Source organism: Coptis chinensis, chromosome 5 (genome assembly GCF_015680905.1).
Source record: "Coptis chinensis isolate HL-2020 chromosome 5, ASM1568090v1, whole genome shotgun sequence".
Lineage (NCBI taxonomy): Eukaryota > Viridiplantae > Streptophyta > Magnoliopsida > Ranunculales > Ranunculaceae > Coptis > Coptis chinensis.
This window is the reverse complement of record NC_141460.1, coordinates 18,813,377-18,837,860: the sequence shown is the minus strand read 5'-3', so window position 1 is coordinate 18,837,860 and position 24,484 is coordinate 18,813,377. Positions and strand designations below refer to the sequence as shown.

General features: G+C 35.9%; 1 protein-coding gene and 2 long non-coding RNA genes across 3 annotated transcripts; 1 reads left to right on the top strand and 2 right to left on the bottom strand.

Moving 5' to 3' along the window:
• Nucleotides 1–913: 913 nt before the first annotated feature.
• LOC147496989 (uncharacterized) lies at nucleotides 914–5,424 on the bottom strand. Its single transcript, XR_015196540.1, has 3 exons — nucleotides 5,282–5,424; nucleotides 5,148–5,192; nucleotides 914–1,024 (listed from the first exon to the last, which is right to left on the bottom strand). It is a non-coding gene; the product is annotated as an uncharacterized LOC147496989 (long non-coding RNA).
• Nucleotides 5,425–9,126: 3,702 nt separating this feature from the next.
• LOC147496988 (uncharacterized) lies at nucleotides 9,127–11,488 on the top strand. Its single transcript, XM_086562720.1, has 2 exons — nucleotides 9,127–10,210; nucleotides 10,698–11,488. Exons 1-2 carry the CDS (start codon nucleotides 9,127–9,129, stop codon nucleotides 11,486–11,488), a joined length of 1,875 nt encoding a protein of 624 aa, XP_086418846.1.
• A 1,171-nt stretch (nucleotides 11,489–12,659) lies between these two features.
• Nucleotides 12,660–14,166, bottom strand: LOC147496987 (uncharacterized). Its single transcript, XR_015194584.1, has 3 exons — nucleotides 14,060–14,166; nucleotides 13,009–13,118; nucleotides 12,660–12,927 (listed from the first exon to the last, which is right to left on the bottom strand). It is a non-coding gene; the product is annotated as an uncharacterized LOC147496987 (long non-coding RNA).
• Nucleotides 14,167–24,484: the final 10,318 nt, after the last annotated feature.

Here is a 24,484-nt window from a genome sequence, read left to right as displayed (position 1 = left end):
CTACACGTCTCAGAAGAGTACGCAGTCACTTCACCAAGTGGTGTGCTGACAAAAATCTCACCCACGATGAATCTGGGGGAGGGGAGTGAGGAAGGTAGTTAGTCCACCAGAATCTGGTAACTGATTAATCTAAATCCTCATGACTATATTTTTGTCCTTTTCTGGAGAAGCGTGACTACTTGGGCTCTAGTTGATTGATTTTAATTAATTTCTTTTTGTCTAGGGCTTTCAAGAATTAAGCAACGTCCAATTTTACCTACATTGGGTAATAACTTCCCAATGGTTGTTATGGCTCGGGTTCAGCCTTATGCGCGAATGTAAATTGCAGTGCGGAAATTAAATTTCAAACAATCATGTAAGCATGCTTGAACACACAAATATCCTCTTACTTGGGCTTCGAGGAGGTTTAGAAGTTATCTCTCAAGCCATGCCTACACACTGCTTTAAGGAGAAGACGACGTCAATTGTCGCTTGATCTGAGAATAAGGCCCAACCTTCCGAACTTTATCAAGTTTTAAGTTACAAATAAAGGCCCACTTAAAAAGCCCACAAGTTGGGTTTTTGACAATTTATACAACTTTGCCTTCAAGAGCTCAAACTTAAAACTAAACTAAGATTATACTAATCTAATTAACTAGTTTTAGATTAATCTCCTAGATTAACTAGAGTCAATTAGACTTAGAGTGTTGATTACCAAGTTGATTCAAAGTGTGTGAGCTATGATCCACAACTTGCCTCACACACTTGAACTTCCCAATGCAATTAAAACTCTAATCCCTTGGTAAATGTTAAACTTAAACCAAGTTTAACCTCTGTTCATCACAAGAAATCAATCAAAAACCAAGTTTTTTTTTTTTTTTCGTTTTTCTTTGTATCACTATCTATTACAAACAAGTTCCACTATTTTCTCCTACTCTATTACAAAATTCGGGCTCGGAGTACAACTATGTGTCACAAATGAACTGGACGGCGGTCGTCTTTCACCTGTTTGATCAGCTCCTTTCCACCTTTGTTGTCCCGCAACCTGTTTTGCAAAAGGTATCTTAGTACAGAGAAACAATAAAAATAAAATGACGAAAAAAAAAGAAAAGAAATGGAGAGGTGAGAATGATGCTCCCTTCTTAGATTCTCAACCAATCACTCTCACTCCATCAATCCATGACGGCGGCACTATTTGAAACTTTAGTATTGGTGGAAGTATACTTCAAAAGAGTTTAGATAGAAGTTGAGGTTCATCCTAAATTATTTAGAGTTTGAGTGAGGGAGATAGAAGAAGAAAGGTAGACTCTTGAATCTTATAATGGTTTTAAGCTAATAAACTTGAAAACTTTGATTGTTGATTAAAATGACTTGAAAACATGAAATGAAGATTGATTAAAACATTGAAATGAAACAAGCAAACAAGATGAAGATTGAAACAAGGAACAATAACAAGTTGATTGAAATAAAAGAAATGAAATAACAAGTTGATTGAAATAAAGGAAATGAAATAATAAGAAATTGAAAACATAAATTGAAAAACAAGACAAGGAAATAAACAAACCAAATGGTTTGGATCCTAAGACAATGGATGAGTTCTCTCTCCTTTGCTTTTTGTTTATATACCCCTACTTTTGCCATTTACAGATTTGCCCTCATCCATTCTAAACTAGACACCTCACCCCTTTCACTTTTGCTTTTGCTTTATGGGTGCCTTCTTGACCAAGGTAGGTTTAGGGATAAGTCTTCATAATTTTAAATAAGGGCCTCCATCTTTGGTTTTCTGATTTGAGTCCTTTGACTGTTAACTTTGATCATTGACTTTGACCTATTCAGCACTTTTCCACACCAGCTACTGATCTTCATAATAAGCGTGATTAAGGCTCCTTTTGGTGTTAAGATGCAACTTTTATGATAAGTGATCTGAAATACTTCTTAACCAAATAAGGGCAGTAAAAGCTATGAGTTGTCTTTTCGGTAAGTGTAAGAGGGACTGTAATACAGCAATATACGGGTAATAAAACGCATATTTGGGAGCTGATCAAGATTCTAATCTCTCATGCTAGTATATTCATGCTTATAGATACCTTGAATTTACTAGGGATTAATCTAAAGCTTAAGACTTTATATTGAAACCTCGTGTTTCATTGTAAATGTTATAGTTTTATATTCAATAAGTAAGTTAAGTAGTTTTATGAATCATATAGGTGGATTAGCTTCTTCTATATCTCATCCTTGTATAAAATTAAGTGTTTCTTGAGTAGTTTAGTAGTTAAATCATAATTTCAACACTATTTCATATTAGTATAGTTAAAAATCATTACTCGGACTTAATTTTCATTAGAAACCATTGTTCGAAATCATTAGTGTCTTGATAACTAAGAGTGGATTAATTGATAGCGTAAGAATAGTTAGTAGATTCATTAACTGTGTTTACTAGTTATCAAATGGCGCCGCTACCATCTTAGTATCATCAAGACCGATATCAACCTGTGAAATCTACTGGAAAAACCCATTTTCCTACCCATTTAGTTTTACATATTACGTTTTCGTTGTTTTTTTACCTATTTATTGGATTCGTTACTGAGATTTTCTTCTCTGCTACAGGGTTGTGCATACAAGTTGAAAAACCAACTCCTTGCAACATAGTGAATTAACTAGAAAAAATCCAGCCTACTATAATTTTGTTAGAGCGCGTGCTCCTCTTTAAATTGCATGTCTAAAGTGCGCCCTGCGCTCAGTCAACCAGTGCAACCTGCGCCATTATTGCCCTGTTTCAAGGCACGACCGCCCCCTATGTCCAGTAGAATAATTTAATTTTTTTACATAAATTGCAATATCTTCTGACGAGTACAGTACGATACTCATATGCCCACCCACTACCAAAGCCCATCACACAATACCAAAATTCACCGAATTTTTTTCGTACTTACGGTGTCTAGAAAACTTAAAGGATTGGGGTTATTTAATTAAGGAACATGCATGCACGAACAACCTCCCTCAATTCTTAAGTTGCCTAGCTGTTAGTTTGAAAATATTTTAGTAGTAAAATTAATAAGCCCACCTACTACCGAAGCCCGTTTCACTATCAGACCACAGGCCTGACATCCAAGCCTAACACGAAGCCATAGTAAAAAAAAAAAAAAAAAACCCTAACCCTTATTCTTAACCTCTTTGACTAATCAGGTTACATTTTTACAGGACTTCACAATGCACCTCTTAGACCTAGACCAGTACTCGTATAAGTTTTCCAGTAGCAAAAGACGTGTTTCAAGGCTGTTGAAGGCGCTATTTATATGTGTAGCAAGAATGCTCTGATCAGCTCCCAAATGTGTGTTTTATTATCCTTACATTACTGCATTACAGCCCTTCTTATGCATAATGAAAAGACAACTCATAGTTTTTATTGCCTTTTTCAGGTTACAGAGCAATTCATACCACTTATCATAAAAGCTACATCTTAGCACCAAAAGGAGCCTTATTTACGCTTATTATAAAGACTCAAAGTTGCTATGAAAAAGTGTTGAAAAAGACAAAGTCAAAGGTCGATCAAGGACTCCAAACCAGAGAGCTGAAAGTCAAGTCCTTAACTCAGAAGACCAGAGATAGATGTCCTTGACATAAAAGAAGGTTTTCTCTAAAACCTAGCTTGATTAAGAAGAAATCAAAAAGCAAAAGGGAAAAGCAAAAAGGAAAAGCATAAAGCAAACTTGGTGAGGTGTCTCAATGTAATGGGAGATGGAAAATCATACTTTTGTAAAAGTAGGGGGTATAAGAACTCAAAAGTAGGATGAGAGAATGCACCTAGACTTATTCTACTATCATGTAGGATTTTATTTTCAAGTCATTTACATTCAAGTTAATTACTTTTTGTTCTTCATTTCCAATCTAGTTATTTCTTCAAGTTTTTGTTCTTCATTTAATCAAGTTATTTCTTTCAAGTTTATTCTTCATTCAATCAAGTCATTTATTTCAATGTTTGTTCTTTCAATAAATCTTTCAATGAAATAGTCTTTTCTAATGTTCTTCCATACAACTAGAGTTAGCAAAACAAGTCCTAAAGCTAAGACACCTACCTTTTCTCCTTCAAGACTCCCTTTCATCCAAGTTCTAAACAATTTATGGTGAACCTCATTCAATATCTTTTGAAAACTCCCACAACTGCAACTTCAAATGGCGCCGCCATCATGGATTGAAGGAATAAAGATGTTTGGTTGAGCATTGATAAGAGCCCAAAACTGTAGTTTTAACCCCTTAACCATCATACTTTTAGACCAATTATGTGAGTAATAATTAAGAGTTAATACTAATTACGTGTTTTTTATGCATTTCAGGCTTCAAAGTTCATGATGTGCAGAAATATGCCACTTTAGCGAGATAAAGGAGCAAAGGTCGGTTCCTAAGGAGTTCCGTGATTAAAGGCCAAGATTCAAGAAGACAAAGCCTTTGTAAAGCCCGTTCAAAAGCTGAAAAGTCGACGCGGGCGTAAACAAAGACATAAAAGTCGTGCCAGAACTTCCGAAGGCCGTATCTTTGGACTCAGACCTCGGAATTGAGCCTACCTTATGTCAAAACGACCGGCTCGGAAAGAGCTTTCCAATGGTCTAAGACTTGACCCAATCAGAGGAGGAGAAGTGGACGAAAAGTCTGTTTAAGCTAACTGCAGCTGAAGAAGCCTTTTTGGACTGAAAGAATTGGGTTTTGGGCCTGATTCTCTGGCCCATGGCAATCAATTGTTTAACCAAATTTCAGACCTGCATTTCTATACTAAATCCTCATAGCTATTTCAATCATGCAATTTGCAGTCTCAATGTGTACTTACAGTTAACAAAAAATTGGTTTAACAAAGTATTTAACTTTACCAACTTAACTGAGATTCACTAGAGTCAATTTCGAGACAGCAAATGATGAAAGTCTGATTGAGTAAAGCTTATCAAAGAACAGGCAAGTACACCACAAATTTTCCACCAAAGAAAAACACCAAAAAGGGATCTCTAAATAGTTGTATGAATGATTTCCTAAACAATTTAGTTCATGCCAACACAAAGATGCATGCCTAATCCCATATGCCTAATTGCCTAACAAAATTAAAACGAAAAAGAAAATAAAGTCTACATAGTATAAATAATGCATAAACTATGCCAAAGGGGACAATTCAATGTTCTTACCATAGAGTATGTAATGCAATGAAGGAGAAGATCCCAAGTAGAACCCTACAAGAACATATCAAGTGTAGAACAATAACTTTAATTATTGTTTTCATGCATACATCAAGTTCAAGCTTAAGACGAATAGTACTCACACTCATGTACAAGTCACGCTCATGTACTCACGCTCAAGAACATATGGATGTTTTGCTCGACTCCATATTAACTCACGCTCATGTAAAACACTGAGCCTGTCTTTTATACTTTAAAGCTCCTCTTCAGACTTCTCAAGTTCAAGTTCAAGTTCCATGAGTTTGCACTTTTGCACTCATCCAGATAGTTGAATTTAGAAATCTAATAAATAACAAATCATCACTGATAAAACAAAAAAATATATAGATACTTAATTAAGCCTTGGTCACTAAGGGACATTAAATCAGTCTAAGTTCCTAATTTATCATATAAAGATTGTCTATTTCTTGAAACATATGCTGTGAAAAATGTACAGAAGTTTAACACCCAATTAGTTCAAATAAATATAATTAAGTAAATGAACAGCAGTGATTGGAGGAATGTAGAGAGCCTTAACGACTTCCTCATATTTAAAATTAATGAAAACAGCCCTTAGTTTAACTTTTAAGTTAACAATACTAATATACTAAGATATGTCTTGAGATATAAATTTACCTCCTTAGCCTGCATTTTATGGGCTTTCTAATCAATTATTCCTCCAAACTTTGTGACAGCCTCCTTAACAATGAACATACTCAATACAGTATCGTGGACACTCTCTTCATCAGTTCTTACTCCATTGGCTGTATTATAAGGCATTGTACTGCTGCCCGTAGTACGAAAGGTGGTAAAAGGATCACTATCTTCGCCATTCAAGGAATTGTCCATCATCCGTGGTAGCGACGATACCAATGAACGAGATATCATTCACTTCGAAAGTCATGTCGTGAGTCCCTCAACTTTGGACCCCAAATCCCTTGTATTTTGATAGAAAATGCACGCATGTGAGAGAATGCTCGCCTGGTATTTAAGAGTGCACTTCCAGTTTTCACTTAACCTTTAATTGTTCTCAATTATTAATGACTTGAAGGTTACGAATATAACATAAGAAGTACCTTGAGAAGTAGCAAGTGGAGTCAATTCTCATCTCTCCATCTCTACCTAGAGTAGAAGCTAAGAAGTTCCAAGTAGGTGCCTGGGATCAATTTAGAAATATGTCATATAGTATTTTCATTTGGTTACCCATCTATAAGGAGTATTGGGCCTTCAAAATTTTCAGATGCTAGAATAGTTGTATGATTAAGGATGTGCAATATGATTAAGGATTGTTCAATTCATAATTGTAGAATAGTTAATAAATTCAGTAGAAACCTGAACTCATGGATGAGCTTGTACACTCCCAATGAGTCAAATGCACTCTGTTGAGGATAAGATAGATCCTACCCATGTTGAATAGTCATACCTTGAAGAATCTACAAAGAAAAAGGTGATTTACTGAACTTTTATGTAATTATACTCTTCCGGATCAAACCATTGAACAAACTTTACGAAGTGATTAAAAAGTACTAATACGCCACCCTGATATTTGAAATCAGGTCACCAAATTTATAAATGACAAGAAATTAAATTAAAAGGTTTTAAACCCTTAGCACTCCCATAGTTAATACAACTACCAAATCTATTAGACACCAAAATCCGCAATATGCACTACTCAGTCCAACACAAATCAAGCTTCTTGTAAGAGCTAGCACCTTCAAGTGTAACCTCTCATTTATAGGGAAATGAAGCCTTCAGTAGATTATACACACTTTCAAATCATAATTAAAATATAAATCAAGGATACATGAAAAATAGTACAAGTAGTCAAGTAGCCGAAAATTCACATATGAATTTCATGAAGTCCAGTCTAGTTACTAACTAATTACAGTAGGATCAGCTTAATGATGTATACATTACAATAAATGAATACTAAAAGAAACACTACATAAGAAAGGAATAGCAAGTACTCAAGTTGCAAATAACTTAGGCATCAAACAACTAATATATTGAGAATTGGACTCTACAAGAGTACAAATATATGGCATAAAACTCACCACCAACTTCTGTTATTCTAATTAAGTACAAAAAAACTCCACGTAAAAGACCCCAATATGTCCCTTTAGCATACACAAAGAAGTCTCATTCATAGAAGAAACAAATATATTCCAAGTTTCAAGTAAATTAAAAACCAGATCCCAAAGCTAATCTAATGAACGTCATTAGTTCAGCAACCCATAACAATTCAAACTGATTTGAACTCAAACCAATATATAACTAGCTCGCTCAAGAATTCTTACAGTTAAAATGACCATCAAGATGCTAAAACAACAAAGTTTTTCCTTCCCTTACTACCCAACCATGAGTAGCGTAAACCAATGAATTCCGACAGGACCTACTTGAGCAGTCGCTTGGTTTGGTTGGATTTGGAGTGGCGCCAATAGTTGGGTAACAACTACCTAGCCTATGGTTTCAACAAGTGTTTGGTTTGATTAAATAAGATGCTGCAAAAGGTTATACAAATACTAATTCAAAAATTGACAAGCTCAATTCGTGCTCACAATATAAGTTAAACAAGGCTTGCAGTACATATTAGTTCACTGTGACTGTAATGCTTAATACGCTATACGAGCGCACAACCATAAACCATGACAAAGTATTCTCCAACAAAGGATTAAATGTTTAACATACACTTATTGTCGAATCCCATTCCGAAATGATGCAATTATCTTTAAATCAGTCAAGACACTGGCCATTTGGCCAAAAGCAATTTGAAAGGCTATTTCATTTCAAGTCTTCAACACAGAGAAACAAGAGTTAAAGAATAAAACTAAATTTCAACATAATAAATCAAAAAATATTGTTACAGGGGACAAATTATTTGAAAAACTCAAGAACTCCGAGACTTGTTCTCCTACCCAGAGAAACAAAGGTACTCCTACCATGAATCCAAGAAAAACCAAAACCAAATCGATCAAAACTAAACAAACACCACTCAAGATACCCAACCACACCAAAAAAGAAACAATTTTTATAAACAAATATGAAGAAATAAATCAACTACAAAACTGGTTCAATCTTTTCCACACAAGAAGAAAACAATAACTCCACCCAACCTTCCATAACAAGAAATTAAACATAAATTGACCAATTCAATCAATCATGCCTGACAGTCAAGTTACAATTTTTCACACAAAACATTAGTAAATTCAAACTAAGTAAAATAGAAATTTGAAAACCCTAACCTTATTTCAACATTATGGCCACACTGAAATAGTGGAAAGTTAATATCTTTCTCAGTTTCTCCGTTAAATCTGTAAAATTTAAGACTGTTTTCCACACACATCTCCTTCTTCGATCAGCGTCTTTGCCTTCAAGCAACTTTCATTTCTAGGCTTCGGCAAATTATCTTTTTCAGAGCATTGGTGTGAAGTTGAGAGGAAGAGCGGTAGAGGAGATGAGATAGTTGGGCGAGAGAGAAAACCAAGAAATGGGGCTCAGCCCCTTGGGTTGAATCCGGATGAGTGTAAACCCCTTCCTATCGGCCATACCACATAACCTCCCTATTTATCGTCCCATATCACAAAAACTCCCTGCTTTCCAATATCAGCGAAATTCCAGTCCGATTTCTATTTCCTATTTTATTTTATTACCTTTTTTACCTTTTTTCCATATTCATCATAATTTCTACCCAGAAGAACACCGATTCATCTGCTTGACGAAAACACGATTCTCAATTGACGAAAAAAGGTTAGACGCTGAAAAGATTCACCTCTTTTCCATCTTCTTTGCGATGAATTTCTGAGTTAAATTGCTTGGATAACATGATTTGGCCATGAAAATTTAAAAGTTAAATTGCTGAACATACTGTTTCGGTAGTGATATTGACTATGTAAAAATACATTTACATATGTTCATCAATTTGATTTTGTTGTTTTTTGCAAATGCAGACATGGATGGGACTGCTCTTTTTGCTATTATGTACGAGACGCAAATTATGAGTGTCCATGTCGGGACTAACGGTATGATTTCTGATTTGAAGTATACAATTTCTGAAAAGTGGCCAGACCTTACTCCATTATCTATAGAACTGTCTTTTGTAAGGGATTCAAAGCGTATTGTGATAGATACTGACTCGGAGCTTCAATCCCTTGTTTGCTTCAATTTGGTTAAAAGTCTTGATACATTTTTTATAACAACATCGTCAAGAGGATTTTTTGCTTTGTGTGACGCTGGTTCTAGTTCCAAAGTCTCTCTTCAGGCTTCTAGTTCTTGTACTTCTAGTTATTCTATGTCTTCTGCTACACACGATGAAAAATATGTTAATATCGCTTCGTTGCCTATTTTGACTGGTGTGGGACAGAAATTTCCTGGCGATGCTGCCAATTTTCGTGTTGAGCTTTTACGCCATTGTCTTGTTAATAATTACAGAGTTCTTATTAAGAAGAATGATCCTGATAGAGTCACGGCTGAGTGTTATTTGAAGACTGAAACCGGATGTCTATGGAGAGTTCACGCATCCAAGAAGTATAAGATGCCGAAGTTCTTTGAAATAAAGATAATGGAAGCAAAGCACACATGTGGAGCTGGATTTGCTGACGTTAACAATCCCCCATTGAATAGTAAACTTGCAAAGAGTATTGTTTTAGATATGGTGAGAGACAAGCCTTTGATTAAGCCAGATGAAATCATTGACTATTTTCTAAGGGTATATGGTGTGAACTTGAATTATTACTTTGCGCATACCGGCATAGATCTTGCATTGAAGGAGATACATGGGGACTATGCTTTATCTTATCATCAGTTACATTGGTATGTTGGAAAGCTGAAAGAAACCAATCTAGGAAGTCATGTTGTTTTGGAAAAGGAATCAACAACAGGAAAGTTCAAGAGATTATTTGTTGCATTTGGTGCTTGTATTCACGGCTTTAACTTCTGTCGTCCTATGCTTTGTTTGGATGGAACTTTCGTGAAAACAAAATACAAGGGGTGTGTCTTGTCAGCTACTGCCAAAAATGCAAATGGGGGTATGTCTTTTTGAGTTTGTGAATTTTTACATAGTAGTTCATAGTAGTTTGTAAAACTGAACAAGCATAAACTATAAAAATTTACGTTCACATCAGATGTTTAGCCTATGCATTTTAATATTTACATAATAATTTAGCATATGAAAATTTATTTATATATATATGAGTTAAGTTTTCATAATGAGTATGGTATGCAAAACCAAATCAGTAATTGATGTTTATTTGTGTTCCATGTATTTTTCCAGTAGCTATGGCGGTTGTACTTTCTTAAATTGATGATAATTGGGATTGGTTCTTGAAGCAACTTAGGTTGGTGGTCTCCAAAGATCATAGGCTAACTTTTATATCTGACAGAAACCATGGTCTACTCGTGGGTGTCCCTCACGTTTTTCCTGATTCTCATCATGGTTATTGTTTGTGGCACCTTAAAAATAATCTTAATTCAGCTATGCCCAGCAACCATTGCTTCCGCTTGCATACCCTTGATCTTTTTCAGACCTTGCCTATGTTGGGATGCACCATGAGTTTGAGAAAGTGATGGCTGTTTTTCGAGATGTTTGCGGCAGTCAAGTGAAAACATTTTTGTCCACCATAGGTTATGAGCATTGGTGTAATGCTTATTTTCAAGGAAATAGATATGGCGATATGTGTTCCAATATTGCGGAAAGCTTCAACTCTTGGATCCTACTAGAACGGCACTTGCCTATCACTGCAATGGTGGACAAGATCCGTGGAAAAATTATGAAAATGATGTCTGATCGGCGGGAGTTAGCTAGGAGCTGGACTACTATCTTATGTCCATCTATGGAAACTTTATTGGCTGAGAGGATTGAGGTGGGGAGAAGTTGGGTGGTTCTCAAGTCAAGGGAGGGTATTTTTGATGTGTGTGCTACTCATACTCACTTGGTTGACTTGAATAGAAGTCACTGCTCTTGTAATTGGTGGAGAATCGAAGGATTCCCTTGTGCACACGCACTACGCTCCATTTTGGCTAATGGATTGAATGTGTATACCTACTGTGATAAATTTTTCTATTCTCAGACATTCTGTGATAGTTATTCAAGAGCTATAGTACCTGTGGAGAACAGTAAATTGCCTGCTAAGATACCAAGTGTGCCTGATTTACTACCTCCGGATCTGAAAAAGAAGATGGGGAGACCAGACAAGAAACGGAAACACAGCACGGGTGCTACAAGAGGTAGGAAGAAGAACAAGGGCCCTTGTTATGGCCATCGCAACCCAAGAGTGGGCTCCACTCCTATAACATGCTCTGTACCGGTTCAATGAATTTTTCATCTATTCTTTGATGTTGCTCATATATGAAAAACAAGATGTCGATGAACTTGTTGGATTTTATATGTTATGTTTTTTAGTTGGAGAATGAAAAGATAGTTTTACATAGTAACTTTTGGGGATGAAATTAACCTGACACCTAACAACTTTATGTAAATGTACTTTTACATAGTCATTATATATGTAAATATATATTTACATAATACCTTTTGGGATTGAAAAGTTCCAGAGAGACCAAATATATGTAAATCTAGATTTACATAGTCATTATATATGTAAATCTATATTTACATAGACATTAAAGCTTTGCTTTGCAATTTAGTAGATGTTTGAGCTAGCTTTGCTATCCAATTTAGTAAATATTTGAGATGAAATGGTGATCAGTTGGATTCATATATACTAAATCTGTCCACTGCAGGAGTTTAGTTTGTCATCTTCCCAATTTGCACAACCTTGGACGACAACAAAAGAGCAAAACTTGTGCATGCATGATAACTCTTGGTTTTATCATAAAATGGACATATACAAAGGTAATAAATAATGAAATGGACAAGAGGCTGTTATATCGAAGGGAGGTTATGAACAAGAGCGAAGAGTGATTGAAGCTATACTACTCATTTTATCGAACCCAAGAGTGAGTGAAGCTATTCCTTTTGGGGTCTGCCCGATGTCTATGCAAAACTCCTCCGGTATGCAAATGTCAAGCATATAACAGGAGAGAATTTACTGGTAATTAGATTTTCTTTGTTGGGTCAAAAACTGAAAAATGTTACATTGTAACAGTTGCCTGATCTGGATGAGTTTCATACAAGAACAAGCTTTCTACAAAAAACATCATTAACCTAAAGGCTCACCTGTCACCTACAATCCAAAATCACCTAACCAGTAATTTATAGCAAGCATGGTTCCAGAAACTTAATTTGCTGTTGTTAATGCTTTGTGCAGTTTGCTAAATGCATAACCTACTTTCAGTTGCACATTAAAAGATCAAGAAGCACATATTACATTTAAAAGAGCATAACGACCTAAAGAGTTGAAAAACATATTAAAATGAAATTGACAAGAAATATAAATGCATAAAGAACCACATTATATATAAACGCCATATCCGGCTAGTTGCGAATATGCAGAACATTACTAAACAACTCCAACACATTAACAGTAACATTACATCATAATCGAACACTCCCGAGTTAGAATGGTTCTAATGTTTTAACACAAATAAACACAACGTAATCAACTAGAAATACGGAAAATCAGTTCTTCATTTCTTGCATTCTTCTTTTGGATCCCATTTTTCTTGTTGGCTTGATACGATCTCATATGTCAGGTTAACCCTCAATTGTTTCGCGGCTTCTAGCGTTATATCTTGGATAGCTTTTCCACATATTATAGCCTTCACAAACAAAATGACAAAGAAACCACAATCTGAACTGAAAATGCAAAAAAAATAAATTTAAGATAAGAGATAAGAGATTAAAAAGACATTTAAGTTTGGGAAGTTAAGTTCTTACGATTCTCCTTGTTGTGGGCATGCTCCAACTGTGATATCTTTCATCAAATCCACATCTGGCAACCTTGGCTCCTGACGCCTACATCTAATAGCTTCCACCACCCTCTCTTGCTGCATTAAATTGAACAAAAAATTACCAAAACTATGTAAATATATATATGCAAATCTATATTTACATAGTAACTGACCTATGTAAACTTAAATTATCCATTGAACATTTGACATAAAGCTAGACCAATATTTTCTCTCAAGCTTAGATTTTCTAAAATGAGTATCTACAGTTAAGGTACGAAATATGCCAGACAAGTAAAGTATCTTTTCTAACATTTTTGTATTATTTCAGTACTATAGAAAAATTGACATTGTGATTTGTGATGGGTCAATTTCCCCCTTGTCGTGTTAAATATGTAAACAGCTGCTTCTTCAGTCCGTGCCCTCCGGTGATTAGAGGCTCTTAAACTCGATCTTAATACTAGAAACTAGAAAGAGTCAACAACAACAACTTGCGGCATGCACCTAAGTCAAACATCATGCATGTATGTAGTGACTTTATATATGGAACGTACAGAGCACTCTATCTGAAACAAACGAGACCACTACTAAAATTTCTAACAAAATTCCTAGGCCAGATAATCTCAAAACTACTCATTTTATCGAACCTAAGAGTGAGTGACGCTAGTGAGTGAAGCTATTCCTTTGTCTGCCCGATGTCTATGCAAAACTCCTCCGGTATACAAATGTCAAGCATATAACAGGAGAGAAATTACTGCTAATTAGATTTTATACAAGAACAAGCTTCCTGCAAAAAACATCATTAACCCAAAGGCTCACCTCTCACCGACAATCCAAAATCACCTAACCAGTAATTTATATCAAGCATGGTTCCAAAAACTTACTTTGCTGTTGTTAATGCTTCTGCAGATTGCTAAATGCATTACAATAGTCCCATTGTAAATATATTGTAAACTGACCTATGTAAATATAGATTTATATAGTAATTGACCTATGTAAATATAGATTTACATAGTAACTTAAAATAAAATTTCACTTACCAACATTTCAGCATCTTCTAATGGAATGTATTTCTTCTTCTCGTAGTTCCTTGGCCTTAAAGAGTCATAGTGCGCCCATTCCCAATTCAAAGTATCAACATGAAGCAAAGTCCGTGATAACCATTTTTTGAATTTTTCTTAACTTGGGACTATTTATGATGAAAAATAGATGAGCGACCTTGTTGTCCAACTGTTTTAGGACATCTGTGACATAGACTTTCATGCCTTGTTTCTAGTTATCTCTTAAAGCCAACTACAACAAATAAGAACAACAACATCTTCATGCCTTGTATGCATATTCAGTTGAATTTACATATTCAACTTCAGTAATTAAATTACATGGAAGATGCTTACCCATGCAAATGATGAGAAATGGAGACACTTTGGTGGAGAAGATCTAATTAGCTTTTTCACTTCCTTAGAGAGTTGGAAGTGCACGTACCAATCAATGATCTACCATAAACAGTACGAAAAATTACTAAATTGCAAATTTTTTCATTTCAAAAGATTTGAGTAATCAAAAGATTTACCTTGTCACTGATAAAGAAGTTCAACATCAGGTGGTTCACGTGTTCCCCCGGTATTTTCAAGTGCATTTGAATGTCCATCCACGCAATTGTACTGCAATATGCATACACAATCAAAACAATTTGTGCAATTACATAGACGATAAGAAAAACTTACAAATATTTATGAAAAGTAAATTTTACTTCTGGTTTGCTTTTCTGAAAAAACTTTCCACCAACGACAACTTCTTTTTACCAAGTAGACTCCACAGCTTGGTTGAATGTGGTTTTGACATAAGCTTTCCTACGGGCAGGGGTGGTGGAGTCTTGAAATCATTTGCATCAATCACTGGTTCATCATCCAATTCAGCAACTTTAGTATTCCTTTTTTGCTTCTTAATATTTCCGAACTCATATATTGTTGATGTTTTCTTCATCCGCTCCCTTTCTTTCACTTTCTTAACCATCGAGTTAGGTTTTCCCTCACCTTTTTCCTCCTCCTCCTCATCTGACTTTGTCTCGCTGCTTTCCTCTTCTCCATCCAACTCGGATTCTTTCCTTTCAGCCAACTCAGCCAACTTTCCACATGTCTCTTTCTCAGACAACTCTTCCTTTTCAGCCAACTCTTTCTCGGACAACTCAGATTCTTCCTTTTCAGCCAACTCTGCACATGTCTCTTTCTCAGACAACTCTTCCTTTTCAGCCAACTCTTTCTCGGATTCTTCCTTTCCAGCCAAATCCACATCTCTGTTCTCTACCCCTTCAACCATATCTACATCTCTATGTTCGTGATTTTCAAACATATCTTCTAGACTCTCTTCACAAACTATTCTCGTCAGTCTACCAATTTCACCCCTTAAATCTTTACTAAGTTTCCTCAACTCTTCATTCTCCCTCTTCAACTCAGCATTTTACCTCCTCAAGCTTTCAGCTTCACTTTTGTGGTGTTCAGGGTATAATGCCTCTTTCTCTTCCTCGGCCAGTTCTAATTTTACTTTGATGTTGCAATTAGGAACATTTTCTAGCTTGAAAGTTTTTGGTACTTCATCCGCTAGTCGTTCCATCGACCACTTTGCAATCCATGGGAAGCAAGTCTCGCGGACTGGCTCACAAAGTTTCACATGCTCACACAAAAAGTACTGCACATAACATGTGAATTTGTATTAGCAACATTTTCATATAATTCTTTTTCCAACATATGACATACGACATCTGCATTGGATATGTAAATTTCAATTTTCATATGCAAATATATATTTTCATATGTAAATTTCTATTTTCATATGTAAAATTATAGTTTCATATATATATTTTCATACACCTGACATATGTAAATATATTTTCATACACCTGACATATGTAAAAATGTTTTCATATTTTCATACACCTAATTGCAACTAGTAATGTGGTCGGTCATCCCTTACTAACTCTCTAATTACCCAACTAACATGAATTCTATCAGAAATAATGTTATGCTAAAGGTAAAACTAGATCTCCACCAAAAACACTGATTGACTAATCAATGATAAGTTTATAACTGGAGTTGTACAAACTAGATTTTCAGGAATACAGACCCAGTTAGGTGACAAAAATTTTAGATTTCATCTACAAATTTGAAGGACCAATCCAGAAAACATCCCTATAAGGTTGTGATATAGACTATGAAAACATGACTATGCATATGTGAAAACAAAATTACATACGAAAACAGACATGTTATTATATTACCAACATATGACATTTGACATCTGACACATGCATATGCAAATGCATATTCTCTTTTATCATGTGAGGTGATATATGCTATGAAAATATAACTACGCATATGTCAGAAAACAAACTAAACTTACCAAAAGCTGAATAACCCTATATGCCTATATGCCTACATTTTATAACAAACTAAAATATTGGTGACGGTTTTAGCATTTTAGTGAGGCCTATATGCCATCACAAGAGTCCTAACGCCAATTTGGCGTCACAAACCAAAAAAACTCAGTGTTACAAAAATGTTGTTATGGTGTAGTGATAGTTTAAATACTTTTTATTTATATTTTTATTATTTTTTAAATTTTTTACTAGAAAGCAAAGTGCATATTATACATATATATACATCCTACTAGGTGCCTTAAATTACACGTGTTTCTATGTCATCCCCAAACAAAAACATGCTTTGTCCTCAAAGTATAGAAATAAGAAGGATAGAAAATATCTTGGAAGCGCATGAAAATTTTAGAGTACCTGCAAAACAAATTTAGAACATACTAATATAGGTAAAGAAAAACATACGCAACTCTTATATGAGTTCCACCCCTTATGGGAATAACAAGAATTAAATTGCTTGGGACATAAGCAGACACTAACAGAAGTAAAACTTATCTTATATCGAGCACTAAGTGTTGTCCTCCCCTTCTATAAAGAAGTGAGGTTCATTTGCGTCCTGCCAAGCCATGATAATCTGCCAGGCCTCACACCATTTATCATCTACCTTTTCTAACCTGTTAAGCACCACTTGGTCGGATGAGGTGTAAGGGGCAACCCAATTAGGTTGTAGCCGCCACCCTGGCCAAATCATAGCACAGAAAGAGCGTACAATGTAATTGGTGGGTCGCATAATGTCAACCCCAACCCAATCCGTAAAACGGGTACAAAACTCAGGAAAGAAAGATAGCATTGTGCGGCAAACCAAGACAGACATAAGAAGGTACTTATGCTTCAAACTATGAGCTCGTGCTAAACTAGACACTAAGGTCTGGGGAAGGTCATACAGCATACGTCCCTCAGCTAGACCAAGGAAGACGTCACAAGCGGCGTTATTCGCATAAGAAAAACGCCATTTCCCTAAGATATTTAGCATAATAAAAAACATAATAGTGCCTATGTTAAGGGACAGGCTACCAAAGGCTACGTTATATTGCCCTTGGTCCTCTACATGAAAAATCCCCTCCCCATAGGTCTCATGGAAATACTCATAGTTGTAGATGTACATACTATCAGTCATATATCCCCATGAATTTTGGGCAGTAGGTATAGAAAGTCCAATATCAAAGGCTAACAAAAACTTGCTTAAATCCCTTATTTCATCATCAATGGTGACAGAGAACACTTGTTCCCCATCTGGTCGATAAAAGAACCTACAATTATCATAGAAATAAACAGTAAGTGCAGGAGAATTTCATGTTGCGGAACTAGAACCTATAGGTGTCACTCTCGAGCAATTCTTCAAAAGACTGCTCCAGTATGATTTGAGGATATTTCATAGCAAACAAACACACTAATGAACTCCTGGAAGTGACTGTAGAAAACCCCCAGAAAAAAAAAAAAAAAAAACTGGGGGTATGTTGAAGTAAGGGCGTGGCCGTGCTCAGAATGGCATATGGCAGAGGGTGAGCGTGCTCTCTTCTGACAAAAGAAATTTCTGCGATACTGGAATTACAGCACGGGCGCGCTCTGTGTTAATGTAATATAAGGGTGTGCGCGCTCTGAGCAAGACCTGTGTTATGAATGTGAGAGGTGCAGAGTGAAGTACATGGCGTGCCATGTATTTATAGAGCACTAGTTTTTTAAACAAAGGTTTCCAAGGTTCCAAAATTGATAAGGAAAGAGATGGAATAAGAAAAGGGCTTCTAAAACCAAAATAAAAACAGCCAAAAGCATACTCAGCACCAATTCTATACGGTTTTAAGCATGGAATCAAAACAGCAAACTTAATGCTTCTAACCCTTGAGGTTGTACCAAACAACAGTAGCTAATTCTAGCTACACTATATTAGTAGGATGCTCACATAAACTATATTCCTTAAGCATTGCAATTTAATATTAATTCCAAAAACATGTGGATATGGTAAAATACAATTCTAAGCAAATAATGCCACCCCCAAACAAGTCGGAAGGGTGGGATTCATGAAAAATAGATGGCATTCGTGGACAAAAATTAAACCAACTTGAAATTCAAATAACAACCACTTACATAATCCAATATTAACTACTAAAACTAACAACTGGAAATAATAATTCTACTAAAATAAGGAAATTTTCTTAAAAATAATATAAATGAACTAGCCACGAGAGAAGAAAGGGATAAGAATAGGAAATTGAGTGATCAAGAATGGAAAGACCAAACACCCCACCCCCAAACAAATTTTTGAAAACATGGTTTAGAAAATTTGTTTTAAAGATTCCCGAGACTTACTAGACTAATGTTTATCGGATTTAAATATTTTTGTACTTTTTATGTATAAGGTTTCATATAACAGAAAACAATAAAACAATAAGGACGTAATTCACTCCATAGAGAAACACGACTCAAAAATGAGAAAACATGCAAGAGTATAAAACATGAATTACATGAACCGTGGACTAAGGATCCGGCACTTACAACCACTCACTCCAAAAGGAGGGTCCGGTTAGCTTAATGGTGCACTCCCATAATATAAGATTGGAATGAAGTACACCGAAGAATAAAATGAGTCTTTTATAGTCAGATACTCGAGAATTTATCTAAAACATGTATTAACATGCAATTTACCATATATCAACAATCTAAAGAGTTGCGGGTCTGTCCTTAAATAATTAACACAGACTACAAACCCAAATAGAATTAGGCACCAAGATTTCCTATGACGTGGCGTAGCAGAATGAGAGTGAATACTGATAGATCTAGAACCTAACCTAGCATGCAATTTCTTCTTTTTTTCTCCAACAAAAGGGTGGCCAAGTGAATGATCCTGAAAAAATGGATGGTTGTGGAAGATATGTGGAATATGGATAAATTTTAGAAGGAAGGAATGGAAAAAATGAGAATGTGGGTTTAGCACAAAACTCATTGGTGGCGCAAGCTGGTATAATCACACATCTGAAAATGAAAGAGTCGGGTGGCTTGTCCTAGGGTAGTATTTTCTTATTAGAAAAGTTTAGAAAATCATAAAACACAGGAAAAGCAAGAGGATCAAGTGCAAACTCAAGGTTCCTTTGAACAGGTGGAGGGCGGAGAACATTGATGGAAGGTGAATGAGTGACAGGATGATGTGAGATGGGTAAATGGTGCTCAGCTAGTGCTCTCAATTCTAGATCATCAGAAGCTTTTAGATATGCAAGACATTCCTTAATAGGTGGGTTAGAAGAATCACTAGAATAGTGGGTGAAAAGTTATTCTTCTGTCATAGCGTCAAGGGATGAATTGATGTTGATAAGGGGGGACTCGCAAGGTGGGAAAGAATAGTTGCAAACGAGTAGAAGGAAATCTTCCTCGATTTCATCTACGTCCAGGGAGTCATTGTAAAAGTTGGAACTTCTAAAGGAAAAAAATTGGTGCATTTGATTCTCAGGAAATGTGTTGTTGAAATAATCTTGAGCTAAGCTCTCGATCATGCTAACTTCTCCATCGATAGTCGTATCGGGTAACTGTTGCATCATTTTAAAAACATTCACCTCAACAAAAAAGTGTCCAAAGGACATGGACATCGAACCATCGCGGCAGTTTATGAGTGCGTTGGCAGTTGCCAAGAAGGGTCGCCTTAAGATGATAGGAATAGAGTCGTTAGCGACTTTTGTGTCTAGGATAACGAAGTCGGTTAGGTAGTAAAAATCTTGAACTTTAACAAGCATGTTTTCAATAACACCCTTAGGATACTTAATAGAACGGTCAGCTAATTGCAACATCATTTTAGTTGGTTGCATCTCTTGTAAACCTATTTGTTTATATAAATAATAAGAGAGTAAATTAACACTTGCCCCCAGGTCTAATAGAGCAGTTGTCGTGTGTGGGTATCCCCTAAGGTGCATTATACAGTAGAACAACAAGGGTCATTGTACTTAACAATTTCATTATGTTCAGATAGAGTTGGAAACTGTTCAGTTAAAAAGGCGTCTTTTAGAATGTTTGTTTTCCGCCTAGTAGTGCACAACTCTTTTAGAAACTTAGCATGTTGTGGTAAATTTTTAATAACTTCAAGAAAAGGTAGGTTTATCGTTAGATTTTTAACAACTTCCCTAATCTCATCAAAATTTGTATCCTTTTTTAACATGGCTAGTCTCTGGGGAAATGGTGGTTTCTCTATATATTAGCACATGGGTCAATAGGATGTTTATCCTTGGCCATTTGTTTCTTGGGTTGTGGTTTAACTGGTACCTCTACAGGGATAGGATCTTCAGTTTCTATTTCGGCATCTAGTAAAGTTTCATTTTCAATGCCCACTGGTGGTGTATCAACGGGCATAGTTACAGCGTTATCAACCGCTCTGTCAGAACGGAGAGTGGTGATGGCATTTAACTCACCTACGTTTAAATTTTTGTTACGTATACTAGTATTACCGGTTACTTCAAAGGCTGTGTTTGGCGTTTTAGGATTTGGTATAGCTTAACCTGGAAACACACCTTTTGGTTGGGCTTTATCTTGATTAATTGTTATAAGGATTGTAGAATCTGTTGTTGAGCTTGCATGTAGGCATCGAAATGATCTGGTTGTGAAGGTGTAGTGGCCATCGGTGGTGTGACAAGAACTATCTCACGTTGATTATTAACGGGGGGTTGTGATAGTTGTTATTAATCGGGACGATACCTCTACTATTATTATTATTATTATTATTACATAGTCCTTGTACTTGTCTTGGTAGAGCTGGGTTGTAGTTGTTGGCTGGCCTAACATTTTGATTATTAAACCCTGGAGGCGTAACTGGTTGATTATTACGCCAACTGAAGTTGGGATTTTGTCTCCAAGGTGCGTTAGGAATGTTATTAAAGGAGTAGACATTTTCCAACTGTGCGGGTGGTTGTTCATAGACAAAGGACAATAGGAGTCGGTATGCTCAAGACTAAAATAGAAATTACATGGAAGGGAGTTGATGTTCATGATAGGAGTAGGCTTATGTTGAATAGAAATGGCTTCTACCTTTCTTGTGAGGGATTCGATTGGAGTTCTAAGCTCGGGATCAGGTTTAACCTCAAACATAATGGCAGCCTTGGCTGTGGAAGAAGAAGTAGCGGAGCGGGGGATCTCATTACCCCCTAGTTATTATTACGCTTGGATTGATCTTCTAAAAACCTATAAGCCTCTAAGGCTCTTTACTAAGGAAACTACCCCCATTCATTATATCAAGAACCTCCTTATGATGATGTGAAAGCCCCTTGAAAAAGGCACGAACAAGCATGTCTTGCACAAGGTTATGATTTGGACATTCTATAAGAAGATCAGTGTACCGGTTCCAGGCCTCTGAAAAGGATTCATAAGGGTTCTGGCAGAAGAAATGAATCTTTTGAATCATTTCATCTGTCTTCAGTGGTGGGTAAAACTGTTCCATAAATAATTGAACAAGTTTGGCCCATGAGTCCATAGAATTAGGTGTTTGCGCAGTTCACCAAGACGCCGCCTTATCGACTAGGGTGAAAGGAAACACCCTCAGCTTAATTTGTTCAGAACCTACGTTAGGATGATGGAATGTAGTGAGAATTTGTTCTATCCTACACATATGCTGAGAAGGTTTTTCGTGGTCTAAACCATGAAAAATGGGTAACAAATTAATAATATTAGGGGGAATTCGAAAATCCCCCACTAGGTCTGCAAGAATGATGCATGACTTAGGGCCATCGTTTAGGACTTTGCAAAAATCAGAGAGAGGAGTCTTTGCTTCTTCAGCCATTGATGCAGGTGTAGTACGTGATATTCTAGATAGGCGTGTACGTTGATATTTACGATAGATAATGTTAGATGGTTTTCTATTACCAAACCTTAATCTCATGCAAGGCTAAGTCCAATATGAAAGAAACATAATAGCAGGCAAACAACAACTTGATATACTAGAATTTAAACTCCTCTAACAGAAGAGACGAGGAGTGAAAGAAGGAGAACCTGAATGTCTCCTTGCTACGCTTATGAATAGCGTCTTTAATACGAACCTCAATATCCTGTGGAAGCTTGGAACACTAAATCAATAATTATTTCCAACAAAACGATGTTCTATAACTAACATGAGTATATCGGGCTTACTTCAGAGGGGTGCGGGTGTGCTCAATTATAAAGCAACAACGGCGCATGCGCGTTCTGTGAATTTTATTTAGAAACAGGCTTTCGAGCGGTTTCTTAATTGGTTGGGCCTGAAAATTAGAAAGAAACACAAAATAAGGTTACTGGAAGGAAGGGCGTGTGCGCGCTCAGGTATAGTGTAAATAAGGGCGCGGGCGCGCTCCAAGTACAACTTCGAAAAATTCCAGTAGACTTCCAGGAGCAAAATCCTTTTCTCAAGAAATAGAAAACACAGTCAGAACACAGCACTTTCGAACAATAGGGTGGGTGGGTGAATTGGGCTATTTGTAGAATTGAAAAAACTAAGAGAATTAAATTCTAAAGACAACTAAGATGGCAGCGGCGCCATTTGATAATATGGAAATTAACTTTTTTTTTTATCCGACTTACGCTTAAAAAGCTAGGAGGAAGTAAACTATACTTTCATTCTTTTGATATCAAATTTCTACTCTCAATTATCATGCAACAAGACTAGATTAAGAATTGATTCCACTCCAGCTAGTTGCTTAGAAAATAACTAATTCACTTAATGATTAACAATCAACAGCATGAGAGTAATGATTCTAATATGGTGAAAATTACTATTGAATATATTCTAAATTAAACTATGACAATTAAATAATAATATGTGAATATGAAGAAAGACTTAGGGAGATTTGAAATTCACCTAGATTAATCCCTAATATGCTAGTATAAAGTTTGTCGCAACCCTTATCTTTATGTTTTCACACAAGGTTCAACATAAAGGTTAGGTCTTTTTATCCCTAATTATTCATGGTATCTCTAGCCAACTAATAATTAGCATGAGAGGAAGTTGAAACCCATTCTCATGGTGAATGAACTACCCTCTAGACTTGAAGCTCTTAAATACAACTATTCTATACTGACACATCAAGTCTTCATCAAAGCTTCAATCAAACCCCTCTAATGGAGATTTAGCTATGGTTCATTAGACTATCATGGAATAAATTATAAGAAGAAGAAAACATAATTAAAGGAATACTTGTATTGAAAATAACTTGAATTGTATTAATGGTGGCTAGGCTAGTAAAACATAAACTATGTTTAAACTAAAGAGAAGAGGTAAAAAGCTAATATTAAACCATAATTAAACTAAAACTAAATGGGAGAGTGAGAGTTAGAGTTTTGCCTTAGTTCTCTTTGTATAGGAGATGGCTAGGTTCACAATTTCGTGCATGGGCTTTGGAGCTATGTTTTGGGCCACTAAATCAAGCCCAAAACCTAATTACTTAAGTCTAAAAAGGGTTTCTCTATTGGAAATTACTGTAACAGCCTTTTCATCCACTTTTTCTCTTCTGATTGGATCAAGGTCTAGACCATTAGAAATGACTTTCCGAGCTGGTCGTTTTGACATATAATAGGCCCAATTCCGAGGTCTAAGTTCAAAGATACGGCCTGCGGAAATTCTATTAACTTTTATGATTTATTTCTGCCCGCGTTAACTTTGACTTTTCAGCTTTGACTGGGCTTTAAAAAGGTTTTTTCTCCTTGAAACTTGAGCTTTAACCATAGAACTTCTTAGCAACCAACATTTGCTCATTTTTCTTGTAAAAGTTACATATTTCTTCACATAGTTGACTCCAAAACCTGAAATACACAAAAGTACGTAGACAGTACTAACTCTTATTTATTATAAACATAATTGGTCTAAATGTAATATTATTAAGGGGCTAAAACTACAGTTTTGGGCTCTTATCAATTAGCTTCTGAAATTCTGCAAAACTTTGAAATTTCTCGAAATATCAGGTACCTAATTACATTGTGGTCCCAATTGATTAAGCAAGGCCCAAGGGTGGTTATATTTTGGCCCAAAACTTATATAAATGTGGTCAAGGCATGTAATTTTTTACATTCACAGATATTAAAATATACCACCCCCAAA